Raw genomic sequence first — 14,214 nt, 5'->3', positions numbered from 1 at the left:
AAATGCTATATATCGTCCTCGTAGAGCGCCACATAGCTACATTGTGTAGAAATACTACTAAGCAGTGATGGAAGTATTGCCTAAACAATGCATAAAATAAGCTTACATCAATATTCTAAATAATTCCTATGAGAACATCACAGCCCTTTTAGATAAATGCAGCTGAAGTGGATGAATACTGCTCAGGCATAATAAAATAAAAGCGACCCAACAGTAACATTCTTATTGAAAAAAAAAATGCTTGAGCTAAATTGCGGCATACACCGATTGTGATTGTTGGCCATCTGTTGATAGATGATCTGAAAATAGATGTTGCTCTGTATAAAAAGAATTGTATACCTTAGTAGCGTTGTAGATTACCACGTAGCCCAAAAGCACTCCTCTTGGTTCAGTCGGAGCACTCCAGGTAAGGAGCACGGTGTTGTTCTTGAACGGTTTCGCCATCAAGTTTCTAACAGGACCGGGCACTGCATAAAACATACAGATACAAGGACTAAATGAGCGCAAACTATAGAAACCTGACATCTCTGTGTGCACAACATCTGAACGGCTCCCTAAATAAATACAAACCACAAATTCATAGTATGGCGGGAACACTGCCCCTACAGTCTCAACGGTTTCAGTTTCCCACATTTGCGTTCGTTAGCCGAACTTGTGTCCTCCTGTATAATCAAATGTGATCGTGATCTTCATAGAGCAACATACAATATAACAGCGTCATATATTGACGGGATACGTTCAATTTGCTATCACGTAAAGGACATCGCCTGTGAGCCAAGCCACCGGGAAGATAGAATGTGCGCTATAGAATACGGTAGGATAACATTACTACGCAACTTTCCACATAGTGTCCTTAGCAGCCATTGTGTCACTTCGTTAGGTTATCTCCCACATATCACACACTCTGACTTGTTCCTTTTGTTCAGTCAATGGTGAAGGAAGAATGACTGGAGCTACAATCATTCTGTTGTATTGCGCCATTCTGTAACCCCTGAACACATGGTCATCACCGTCACGCACCCCGATTCTAGCAGCTGATGCGAAAATGCAGCTTTAGCCCAACACTAGTTTCGTCGAGATCATAAGGCCATTCGGTATAGCAGAAGGAAACGACAATTCATAGTTCCCTATTTTTATGCTGTACATGAAGTTTCTCTCAAGAAAGGGTACACGCTCTAAAGCGGCCAGGGTACCCAGTCGGAAAAAAATACAGAAAATTTTGTGATGTTACGACAGAATTTCTGTGCGGCTTTTGACGGGAAACATGTTGTGACAACAGAACATTCTGTCGTAACATCAGAAATTTCTGTAGTTGCAACAGAAAAGTGCTGCAGAACTGCAGACAACAGAAATATACTACAGAAATCTACAGAACTACAGAAAAATGTGATGGTTACGCCAGAACTAGAGGTTATTTTGTCGTATTTTCGACACATTTCTGTGGTTGTTTCGATTGGGTATAAAAGCTTTCATAGGTTTAATAAAACGTTTTTTTTTTTTTTCATCTATTGCAGCCCTGCAATCGTGGATACTCCAGCTGACGATGTCAAGCCAGTGCGGTGGTGGTGCAACGAAGGCGACAGTAATGAACTGAAATCGAATGCCGTGAAACCCAGAGAAAGTTATATATCTTTCTTCGGCGTAAATGCGATCTTGGCCTGTTTTTACGGAGCTTCTTCCAAATTCAACAGCGGAAAGCATGTTACACGTTTCGTCAACTTTACGCAGCCGGGCGTGAGAGACCTAAAGTTCATCTTCACAGTATCAGGGCTGCCATTTCTTCCCTGCTGCAGGCAGGCCAGAAAAGAGCGACATTACTGCTTATCATTACTGCTATTATATATTCGCTTTATTACTAATCGTCATTATCATCATCAGCCTGAATATGTCCATTGCAGGGCGAAGGCCTCTCCAATATTTCTCCAACTAACCCTGCCCTGTGTAGCTGCAACCAAATGACCCCTGCGAACTTCTTATTCTGCCCTGACCCTCGCTTTGTTTTATTTTTGGTGTTCCATTGTCGCGAATTTCTACTGAATGTTTGTAGCGCAGTTACACCCAATTTTCGTTTTGAATGTTGTTTTTTTTCGTTTATCTTGAATAAACCGGTGTTTTTTTGGAGACTGGATTTGTCACTCGTTGGGCACGGCTATGGAGACCCATTTTCTTGAAAGCGGGGCATTCAACGTTCGCTAGAGACCGTTAAAAAAAGTCCCTGAGTCATGCCGAAGAGAGTGATTTGAGCTAAGAAGCTCGTGGTCAAAAGGTAAAATTAATTTGCTGCCTCAGGTTAGTGATAAAGCATTGTAATATTTGCACTAGGAAATGTTCTTAAGAGAGATTGAAAATTTACAGGCGTTAACACAGGCTATTTGAAGAAAAAAGCTGATTTAATATCAGCTAGGTTTATCACTCGCCGTGTTAGGTACGAAATAGTAAGATAACGTTATTTAAAAGCAGCAAATCTAGCTTTGTTATACTCTTCTTCCGCGCGGAACATCTCTGAAGTCCACGAGTCGTCTTTCATGCCATGGTTAAATTTTACGATCGAAAGTTTCGAAGTTTCGAGAACAGTCTCTCTTTTTACTATTCTTTAATTTTCGCCGCTAGAAGGCTATTACTGTCTACGCGTTCACCAATTTAGAACTACGCTCTAAAGTGGCACCTCAGGTTCCCCTCAGAGGAAACTCAGAGGAAACAATTCGGCGATTATCTTCGACCATTCGTCATGACGTCACCGTTAACGGATGTAATTCGTAGTACACCGGCTTGCCCGATTTAGTGGCTCGAATGTGATCGTGGCAGGTTTAAGAGGATAAACACCTGCAGAATCGCAGCCGCTTCATATCATTGGTTGGAGAAATTCATTTTCCAGCCATTTGCAACTTCCTTATTGAATTTCATTCGATTGAGGTGCTAATAGGATAACCGCCAGAAATCACGGTAAAGCTTAAATGTCCTGATATAAGGAAATAAAGTACATTGAACAGTTCGACAGGCCTAGATGTCGTGAACAATTTAGTATACGGAACGATTGAGATTACGTTTCCGGAGAACTCCGACGTAGATGTTAACCTGTATCTATACATTCGTTTATTTTTTCTACCATGGTTGATTATTAAGTCCCCCAGAGGCACGCCATGAAATCTCACCTTCAGGCAATGTGCGAGCCTTAGCCGATGACGAAGGTCCCTGCAGGCGTTCACCTTGGTATCTGTTGTAGGCGAACACTTCCAGTAAATACTCGGTGTAAGGTTGCAAGTAAGGCAATGCGACACTTCGTGCCGTCACTTCCGTGTGATTCTGTTCAGAATCACCGACAGGGCCCCAGCTAAGCACATAGTCAGGATGATCGCCGTTCTTCGCGACGGGTTCCAACCAGTTGACAAAGAGAGTTCTTGACTCTATTTTGGCCACAGAGAAGTTCCTGACCACCGAAGGCTCTGCGAGCAGTGAAAAGTGTGAAAGATTAGAAAATGGAAGCGTTTTCGCCAATTTTACAAGAACAATATGTTTTTTAATTTTTTTAAGAAGGAGTAACACAAATATACAGTAGCGCAGACCAATAGGTTGATGAAAAAAGTAATTTGACGCCAGTCCTTAAATAATATCCGGTGTTGGCTGCTTGTGTGATTCTGGCTGTTTGATGAAGTATGTACTCCATGAAGTTTTCACTGTGAAATATTTTTTAATAACTTTGTTCAACCTCGCTACCGCCTGCCAGTATGTTTAATTGCGTTCCCGTTTCGGACCTACCGTAGCAGTTTCCTATATAATTTTCTCCTATTGACCTCGGCGTCTGACATAAGTCTTGATCTCGTTACCGAGAATATGTGCACCATGAAAGGAATAAAATCTCCCTGATTCTATCTAGGTTATAATACACAGCAGAATTTTAGGGGTTGTTTTTGCAAGGATATCATATGGTATAGCAAAAGGCAAATTAGTCATTTTAGTTTAATTAGACAATATTTTTAATTCAGCAGCAATTTCGTGCCTTGAGCAGCAGTGCAGTTTCAAATTAAAAAGCTCTCGATTACATCAGCAGGTAACGCTGGTGCTTTGTTACAGTGCAAGAACTCTTGGAATGTTTTTAACGAAGCTTACTGCCGAACCGCTAATCTCGTCATCCTGCCTTACTACTTTGGTAAAAGGTTCAGCAGTTGACTACACACCCATACACTTGCTCATAGCGCTTTTGAGCGATATCGCCAAGCATGAGCATTACCAATACCCTGAAATAGCAGCGATACCCTCTCGTTCGAATTTGAGAATACAAAACAGAAAAAGCCGTCGAAGGTTTCATTTCACTATGAGATTGAAATACGCGCAGTAAAGCTTAGGTGGCACGTATTTTTTAGGTCGATAGAAGACATTTTAGCGATTGAAGTGCGGTACGGAAGTAGCAGCATATGCTTGCAGTGAACCAAATCAGCAACGGAAACAAGAAATCAGTCAAGGAGGCTTATAGGCACTCATGACAATACCTGTGATACATATGTGACGGCATCAGACCATGAGGATTCGGAGTGGCACTTGGTGTTTCACTGCTAGAAATACGGTTAGAATTGCAGGCGTTAATGTTATCTGACGGCTTATAATGAATGATGTGTACCTTTTTTTTAATTAAGGCTGTTTCAAAATTTTGAATTTTTAATCAATCTGTTGCAATTTTTTCTTTTTCTTTCTACTTTCCTACTTCCGTTCATGTGAAGTCGGCTAAATTCCGGCTCAACAGAAATAGTCACTCAAATTACTGCTGAATACCTTTTATTGCTCTGGTTCATAATCCAACATATTGATGTTTTTATTGAGCTGAAGAGAGAAGGAATCGTCACTATACATTTTATCCCTGGCTACAGAGCTTGAATGTCCCCACTTTAGCACTGCCTACGCCTGCCATTCGTACCTGACATTCAATAGAGGTGACATTTTACTTCGCTCAATGGGAAGTTTGTTGCTAGGTGTCATTTCATACTTCGACGGCATGCGTTAATATTTTAGCAGGCGAGAATAAAGAAACCGTAAACTAAGCTATCCTGCATCTCCCCACCCGGTTTTACAACAGCCAATTTAATCTAATATTGGACAGTCGTTGCTGCAAAGGGTGTTTCTGTAACACTTTTGTTGGTATCAGGCCTCATGATGTCACAAAGTGTCGCCACATGAACGAATAATCCCTAGAGCGCCACGTTGAACTGCTTGCCTCCATCTGCATCCATTAGTTGCTTTGTTAGATACAGATTTCAATGAACAAGTCTGCTCAACATAATTTTAACCCAAACCTAGTGAAATGTAAATGGAGGGGCAGAGCAACCACATAAAACTTGTCAATATAAAATGGTTGGCCACCAAAAACGCGACTCATTCCTTACCTTCGCTTGCTGAGGGGACATTGTCCATGCTTATACTGCAGTGTTTTTTTCCTGCCTTCTCGTCGATTTTGACTCTTCCCTCTTCTTTGGCATTAGTACGTCTCGTGCCCTAAATGTTTGTTTGTTTTAGACATCACGTTTCTTGGCCATCTCTAGTTTTCTTTCTTGATTCCAATAAGAACATATTACTAGATACCTTCCCATCATTTACCGATGCGCAGTAGCTTGTTTTTCATAGTTGAAAACACTCTCAATTATTTCTTGATGTCCTGGGTATGTTGGGGAGCGGCAGACAGATAAAGTTGCTAAAAATGGTCCCCTTGATGCAGTTCACAGCCCGAAAGCTCCTACCGAATGAATTATAGTTTTTTAAAAATTGCCTAGATATTGTTTTCCTACTAGTTTACAGTTTTTTAGATATGTTTTATTATTAACTGATAGTTTTACGATAAGATAGCGGTAGAAAACATCCACGTTTAACCAGAGAGAAAGCGAAATTTTGAAGCTGTCTTCGCAGCGCCTAACCAACATTTCTCCGCTCATTCCGTTTTCTCATATAACTGCTGAGTAAACGTACCAGCCGGATCCGTCTTGTAAGTTCTGAAGTTGCTAGGGCCCGTCAGCGTCGCATTATTGGGACCAAGATTGTAGGCCCGAACGCGGAATGTGTATTCCGTCCAAGGCTTCAGCTTCTTCAGCATTATCAGATGTTTTGGGGTGTTCTCATTGGCGCAGGCTTCGCGTTCGTTGTTTTGGGCAGTAGGGCAATTAGTCCAAAGGAAGCCGTCCAGGGGTCCATTTGGTGACTTCTGAACGCTCATGTACACGGCAGCCGTACGTGCGCCTACCTCCATGTCCACCGCTGGCAGTCCCGGAGCTGCAAATGGTGGAACGTAACATGCGAAAAGTGTAATAAATAACGCTTGGTTACTAAAAAAGTAGAGGCTTGTTTTATGTGAATTTCTTATAACTGGTTTTACATAAGAAGCACTACAGCCATTACAAAGTTGCTGCATGTTCGGTTCTCGCTGATGCTACAGTGCAAGGACCAATAAACATTCGGTTGTCTCATCGTCCTATCAACAATATTCCTTGTATCTATGGCGTAACTTATATCGCCTCACCTCTTGGTCTATCGAATATAGTGCAGAGCCAATCCTGCTCACCATATACGAGCAAAACAAAAAATAATGCTATTTCTCCTCTTGCACTTTATAGTAGAATAATTGAGATATTAATTGAACAAAAAATGGAGTCCTTTTCTAAGCCTCAAAACATAGTCAATCGGATATTCGACTCTAAGAAATCAAAAATCGTTATTTCAGAATACTGAGGTTTATCCGGTCGCTCAGCATACGGTTCCTGTCTCCAGAGAAAATAGACCAACACAAGATTTTCCTCCACACGCTTTGCTTGCCGAGAGCGTAAGTTTAATCAGGTTACATGTTCGGAACAATAGTGTTTTCAACAATACCTACCGATAGATATTAAACACAGCAGTGCGACCTACGAAAGCGAAGTTAGAAAATCCCCGATCACAGCGCTACGGGTTAAAACATCAGTGAAGGTAAGAACAACCGCCAGCACACCCTAAAAATCTGCAGTCATTCCCACGGCGTCTTGCACGTTCATTGCAGGTTCCTCAGAACCGAAATCACCGATCGGCAAACAACGTCCCTGTCACTATTTGCCATGAAACCTGCTTTTATTTTGGAATGCCATCCACAAAGCCGGTATATTTAAAATTTAAAATTACGATATTTGCGGACTGTAGAATAGAGCCCTCTACACGCATGTCTTTAAAAAAGGCAAATAGCACGTCATGTTCGCACTATTTTCGTGTAGCAGCTTTTCTAACCAATACCAGATACGCGGACAGGGTCTGTGGCTGCGTTATCCATTTTGTTGTCCCCCCCCCCCCCCCCCCTAATAGTTGCTTGTGGGCCGACTCGGCGCCATACTAGAGGCCAGAAAGTTCCCATCCTGAAGTCGTGGTCTGAAGATGTCTTCCATTAGACTCGCAAGGCATTTTTCGAATTCTCACCCTGACATTAGGAGCCAGCAAATGACGCTTATAATCGGCAACGGGCGCTATAGAAGTAAAAAGCCCAATCGGCAGCGTGGAGCACAACCGACGTCCCCCCTCTTTCATCTGGTTCCTGCGTGTGTTCCCAGAATGCGAGGAAATGTATAAGAAAAAAAGATTTTTTTTTTTTGTCGCCAAGGGGATCGGGGACTGTCTCGATACTCAAGAGGGCAACACCCAACACCTGGTCGCTCCTCGGTAGCACAACTGCTAGCAGTTCGTGCAGCATAGCGTTTTACTATTCTGCACTGGTTCTGTTTCTCAGTTGAAATTAGGAGGCGGCTGTCTCTAATAACTAAGATACCTCGGTGTTCCTAATCAATCTTGCTAATCGCCTTCTTCAACAAAACGTAGCTACAACCCTGGAGCGTGAACTACATACACCCTTTGTCATAAGACACACTTCGTTGCGACTTCGTTACACTATTCTTGTTATGGTAATTCTCGTTCCTTTTATTACCACGTCCTCTTCTGTCTTATAGTCCACTAGTTGTAGTCCTGTTTCCTGCTTGTCGCTAGCATCTCCATAAAGAAGAATGTGGTTTAACCGCGATTCCTACTCAATGTACAAATAATGAACATGACAAATCTCCGTCTCTGAAGTCAGTAAAGAATGTATAATTTGCAGTGGTGTACCCGCAGCGAGCGAGGCACGCAATTTCGTATATACTATCGCAATTGCTTGCACTTCCGCCCCGTTTACTGCATGCAAAGCTGCGAGCAATGTGATCGAAAAGAAAACATATCACACAATTCACGCTCTCAGCAAAAAAAAAAAAAAAGTCAATTTCTGGTTTAGCTTTGGTTAAGCCTAGTTGAATTGCGAAAGCAACGGCGGAAGCTTCTTTTGTCTGCTACATTATTGCCCTACGTGCCTGCGTGTGGTAGGGGTAACGAGAATACAAACGTTTCTGGCAGGCTGATTCAGATATTACCCTCCCGTATGGAAGGAGCGACCGGTGTTGGCATGTCCTACCCGTGGCATAGGGGTAACGTGAATGCCAACGTCATGGGAAACTGATTTTATTATGAGGGACCACGAACACGGACACGGCACGCAGCGACGAGCGGTTAGACCTGGCGTAGTATTGTTTTCGCAATAAAATGAAATCCTTGCAGTATAAAGAGAGTTTTCACAACTAACCTCCTACGGCGCTCCTGAAAGCTGTTGATGTCGCAGCGCCGTAAAGGCGGGCCCCATGTTGCAAGTCGTTGAAAGCCTTGACTGATATTGTGTAGTTCGAGTAAGCCAGCCTCGGGATTTGAGCTTCTTTATCGCTGGTGTTCAATGAATCGCTCCCGGTCGTCCTCCCGAGCCAGTCTGTGATTGTCCACGATACGTCATAGCCACTCAGTGGCCCCCTTGGATTCTCTGGTTCCTCCCACGTCACGAGGATGTTCTCTCGCATTTCGTTCCATGCAAGCTTCCGTGGCTCGCTAGGAGCTGAAAAAACCACAACTTCGTTTTATCATTCGCGGTCAAATTTCTAAACAACTCTCGTTCTCTGCACGTTTAGAAACGTCTTTTCATGTATACGATTGTATTTTCCTGCGTTAAAATCACGCATAATATTTTAAGCAACGCAGCAACCGCACGTAAGCGATAAACCATTATCACATAAACTGACATCCCTCAGCCGTCGGTTTTAGCAGGCAACGAGATGACGAGAAATACTTCGCTATTAAGGCGTTAATAAGAGTAGGCAAAAAAAAAAAAAAACACAGAAGCGTAGACAAGTATTTAGAGACGTGACCGTAAAAACTAATAAGTGATGCCTTTAACGCCTTGAATATCAGGATATCAGACGCTGATAATGGAGGGCTCAGTGCGTTTAACCACTTTTTTCTGGCATCCTACTCTTCAAGAACATTAGCTTAGAATTACTTCAAGAAAAGTAAGGCTCAAATGAAAAGCCAGAATTTGTGCTTGTCCCTGCTACAAAACAAAACAATCGAGGGCACTTTGGCGACTAAAGTGATGACAGGCGAACGCCTAAGTGTTGCATTCCGCTACGCGACTGTTGCGCATGTAGCGATTAATGATCCTACGAGTAAAGCGAGCGACTACTCTCTCACATTCTTCGAGTGCATGTAATCAGTGAATTCTGCTTGGCAGCGACGAGATCGCGCTCCTTGTATCTTCGCAGTTGTTCTACGTTTACGGTTGTGTAGTTGATTTTAATGGGTGCGCGGTGTTATTTAGTAATTATAAAATAATTAGGCAACTGTCACTAATGAGTAAATAAGTAGTCAGTAATTACTAAATAATTATTCATTAGTAATCAGTGAATATTTATTAAATTGGTAATCCGTATTAAGTAAATATTTATTTATTCAGTCATCAATTAGTAATTGATCATTGATTTCCATATGACATATAAGGCACGCATTTGCGCATACTGTGGTGGGGCGCTATGATTAGTCGAGACCTCCATTGCGTCATCCCGTGACACTTTTGCTGACGACAGCGATCAGGCAATAAAGGCTTTCGCATTAATAAACAGCCTCTGTAGTCGTCAGGGTGACGATGAGAGCAGATTTACTATAACGCCACCGCTTCATCGGGGACTAGTAATTACCTCCCAATCTTCCAGATTAGCGCGGGAGACTCCTGATTTTTTATACAACTTTTTTATTGCATGACTACTGCCCAAAACTTCCGATAAGTTGTCTGTACACGTGCAAGATTGAGCTTAGCGAAACCGGCCCCAGTTATATAATAATCGCTAGCATTCCATCAACGGCCGGCACTTGGAACAACCGGCCTGGCCGGCCAAGCCGGCGATCAAGCTCAAAGCCAAATCAAGTGAAAGCAAAGTTAGCGTCGCTCGTCACATTTCATGCTTCCTGTTGTAGTTCCTTGCGTGTATGTTTAGGGTTAAGAAGGCCTCTTGTTTGCGGTGCACAATGTGAAGTTAGAATTCTCCTGTGAGTCATAGCGCTATAAAGGCCCAAGAAAAAATATTTGCAGACGTTTGTTTTTCGATATTATAGTTCGCAATTTTTGTGCTGACAACACCACATGTTGTTGTGATGTCAGTTTGTCTTACTGAACTAGAGCTTCATTCTGCCCATCAGTGTTCAACACAACCCTCTGAGATCTGCTGCTAATGAAGGGCCGCCAATTTGCGCCATGCTTTGTTTCTACTGCTGCAAGGTGCGTACAACTGTACTCATTAGAAACTTCCCTAAAGTTTTGCCTAACCTCCTCCCCGCTTTTACTTGCGTGCTAAAACAATGAATGCGGCCTTCCTCCCCTTTCGTCCGAATAGAAAATCAGACGGTCTTTTAGTCTCGCCTGATTGGCTGGTAGATCTAAGCAATACTGAACAACATTCGGCGTCAGTTCAGATAGGAGCATTGTTGCTCACGCCTCAGCATTTTACGCATTTAAATGCGTTCAAGGAAGTTGAAACTTTGGGAAAAATATACATAGGCTTTTTTTGTGTTTCTTGTAGGCCGGTGTTAACGGACATTTCAAGCTCGCAACCCCACAGTCATAAACATTGTGCGGTTGCAATTTTACGACTCTCATGTCTAGAGTACGCATATGTCGTGCAGGGGCACCTTAGTAACAGCAGATAACAATTTCGGCACGCCCAAGCCTCTTGAAAAGGGAAATGGTGGATGTATCTGACACAACCGAAATGGAGCTTGAATGACAATGTGTAAATCTATATTTTTGTTAGTACATAAATGCATTAGAACCATTGTATACCAAATGTTTATCATAATATCAATAGGTCTGCGTGGTATACCTTGTCAGGACATGACCGACATTGCAGATACCATGATAAGAAGCATTGTATGTACCGTTCTATGCAAGAAACTAAAATGAGCAAGTCAAATCAGCTTTCAAAAAAGCCACAGCGAAATTAATGGCACTGATGAAAGGACACGACAATATTTTCCTAGATTTTAAAGATGCGCTTCCGAAGCAGTACATTATGCATAGGGCAGTAGTGAACCGATCAGTCTAACCGATGCATTGTTGCAACTGAAAAATCTTTATCAATGAATCCTAATGATGCTTAAATCCAAAAAAAAAAATCCGATACTATCTATTGTAACGCCCATAACAGGTCATATGTGGGGTGATGGCTAATACACACAACTTTAAAAATCAGGTTTCTGTTAAAAAAAAAAAAGAAAAAGAAAAATTAGAGTATTCCTCTAACCCTAGCCTAATATCTTCGGTGTCAATGCAACACTGCCTAGCGTAGCCAACTGGCGAGCATGCCATATTAGACATTTATATCAGCGATGAATGCAAAGAGGGAAAGCATACTTTTGTATAAGCATTTACTCGTGTTCAGATTACGTTTCCGGAACTGTGAAGCACATATATGGTAGCCACCAGTCACTGACACAAAGGAACGGAAAAGGGATGATTTTTTTTTCCTTTTTTATCAACGTGTACCTCGCCGATAAGCGCAGATAAGTGTAATATAATTCTGCAAGTTGCTGTTCAGCGACAACTCTTTTAGTTATTTTGCAGTAGTAACCAACGGCTGAACATCCCGGCTACGAGTGATCTTGTTGTCACTGGGTAGTAACCAACAGCTGAACACCCCGGGTATGAGTGATTTTGTAGTCACTGGGCAAGGATGCATATATAACGTCTAGCCTATAGCGCATATTGATAGTGTTTTTACAGTAGGAAGACATCCTGTAACAAAGGGCCGCCTGGCGAGCGCAGGTAATTATGGCTCAATGTGCTTCTGATGCTTAATAGGAAACTTGATGCCCGAGAATCCTCTCAGCAGCAGCAGAGCCTCGCAATTGGAGCGCTGAACATGAAAGAACTGCTAGACGAGGCCGGTGCCTGGCGGGGCTCAATCGACTGTTGAATGACGACACCTTCATACTGTCGCTGATAATACGCTTCAAAGATATCGCGATAGTTTAGTTATTTCTTCGCTATTCTGAAGATATGCATCGAGAATTACGCGTGCTGATTTCTTATTACACCTTAAACGAGTGTAGCGAGTAAATAAGAGATTTAATTTTTAAGATGCTTTTTTAGCGGGCGGTTTTGAGCTGACATGGTTCAGTTTTCTGCTCTTTTTTCAAGGACAGCGATGTATTAGACACTTCAATTAACCCATCAATAAATCGATTTGCGTGGAGATTTTAAAGCTGCAGACTTACCCGCCGAAAGTGTTTTCACTGTCGCTGCGATAGCTTCGCCTTCCAGAAGGATGCCGTCTTCCTTGTTCTGTGCAGCCAGTGATACATTGTACAGCGTCCAGGGCAGCATGTTTTCCAAGACAACCCTAGTTTTGTTACCAGGCCAGTTCAAGGTGTCGCAGGTATCATTTTCGACTATGCAAACATATATTTTGTAGCTCGTTATCTCCCCGTTTGGCACCGCTGGTGGCTTCCAACTAATAGTTATAGCATCGATACCTGCTTCTGCAAAGATGTTCTCAGGCTTCCCAGGCACTGCAATGCGGGTGAGAAAACATATATATAATAACTTATAGGTTTGAATCTCACGCCAATCAATCAAAACTGAGAATATAGGGAAACATCTGAAATAAGAGAATCGTGTTCTTATAGCGATCCCGATAGAGACGCATTTCTGCAAATTTCAAACTTAGATTTTTTTTTTGTTCGTCATGTCTTTTGTTTCTCCAGTTAGTAATATCGCTAATATGTATACAAGTCGGCACGCCTCTCTACGGCCCTCGAACCCCGCCTTGTCACCATGAAAACGCAAAATGGTTTAAGCACACACTCAGCTTTAAGGAAAGCGTTAGCGCTAGAGAATTTTCGTGGCCCTGCTATTTGCCCTGACCGTTACCCAGTGCGAGTCAGAGAGTAGAACAGTCTACATATTGCATTTTTCGTAGCATAATGCTATCGTGCTCTGGACAGGTGGGTTGACAACTGAAAATTACCTTGTATATTGAAATCAATCTGGGAAATGGCATATACTTCCTTTGTTTCTCAGATTCCTTCAGAGTACCTAGTGATCCATTGATAAATGCACACACATACCGTCAGGTTTCACATGTCTATTCTATGATGCGGCACTGAATACTGAAATAAATATTTTCGTAAGTGCTACGTTTCAAAGCCGTTGATTTAAAGTATATACCGCCTCTTTAATCTGTAGCCCTAGAGAAAAATTTGGCCAAGGGGCTGGATACAAGCCTATAGTACATTATTCAGTTGTCCGTTATTATGTAATTGCCTTGCGTTTTCACATTCAAGAGTAAATTAGCTTCTAAAGCTTTCATAGCGATAATATCCTCATCTTCCCTGCCTTAGTCCCTAACCATATGAGTGTGTTGTATAATCGTCTACGCAAGCAGTACTTTCTTACCATAACCTTGATGCTCGGGCCGTTTGTGGCGCTCTATCTTGGAACGTCATAATTTTCCTAAAATGTAGAGAGGTGCTGCTACTACAGTAGAGGTGATTTTTTAGCATTTGTTGATTCAAGTCGTCAAGTTTAAACACATTATTCCATACCTTGAAGCCCCCTTAATGCCGCTGTGATTGCAGCAGCACTGGCGACAGTGATGACGTCCAAATTTCTGAGTTTATTGATGTGGTGGGGTTATTATTTTATTGCGAAAGCAACACAACTCTAGATTTGGAGCCTTCGGCGTGGCGCGGTCGCACCCACGTGACACTAGTGTGAGAGCTGGGCTACCAACTCAAGCTGTCAGCGTAGCGCGGTCGCAGCCACGGTGCAGCGCGTGACGTCACACCCCACGGGACACAAAAGCGAGAGATGGGCTG

The 14,214-nt window shown here is 42.5% G+C and overlaps 1 protein-coding gene across 6 annotated transcripts in view; it reads right to left on the bottom strand.

The window, feature by feature from the left end:
- LOC146174189 (receptor-type tyrosine-protein phosphatase H-like) overlaps positions 1–14,214 on the bottom strand; it is a 165,925-nt gene that overhangs the window by 86,374 nt on the left and 65,337 nt on the right. For all 6 annotated transcript variants that reach the window (XR_014702078.1, XR_014702079.1, XM_084584377.1 and 3 more), the window contains exons 9-13: positions 12,613–12,906; positions 8,606–8,905; positions 5,953–6,252; positions 3,153–3,443; positions 340–467 (exon numbers count right to left, since the gene is read on the bottom strand). Coding sequence is in view for 4 of the 6 variants with exons in the window: in XM_084584377.1 (XP_084440503.1) it covers positions 340–467; positions 3,153–3,443; positions 5,953–6,252; positions 8,606–8,905; positions 12,613–12,906 (1,313 nt within the window). In the remaining 2 variants the exon portion in view is untranslated. The remainder of the gene's footprint in view (positions 1–339; positions 468–3,152; positions 3,444–5,952; positions 6,253–8,605; positions 8,906–12,612; positions 12,907–14,214) is intronic.

This window comes from Amblyomma maculatum, chromosome 11 (assembly GCF_055883805.1).
Source record: "Amblyomma maculatum isolate TAMU_Amacu chromosome 11, ASM5588380v1, whole genome shotgun sequence".
Taxonomy (NCBI): Eukaryota; Metazoa; Arthropoda; class Arachnida; order Ixodida; family Ixodidae; genus Amblyomma; species Amblyomma maculatum.
The sequence above is the reverse complement of the archived record's forward strand: the minus strand, read 5'-3'. Positions and strand labels throughout refer to the sequence as shown.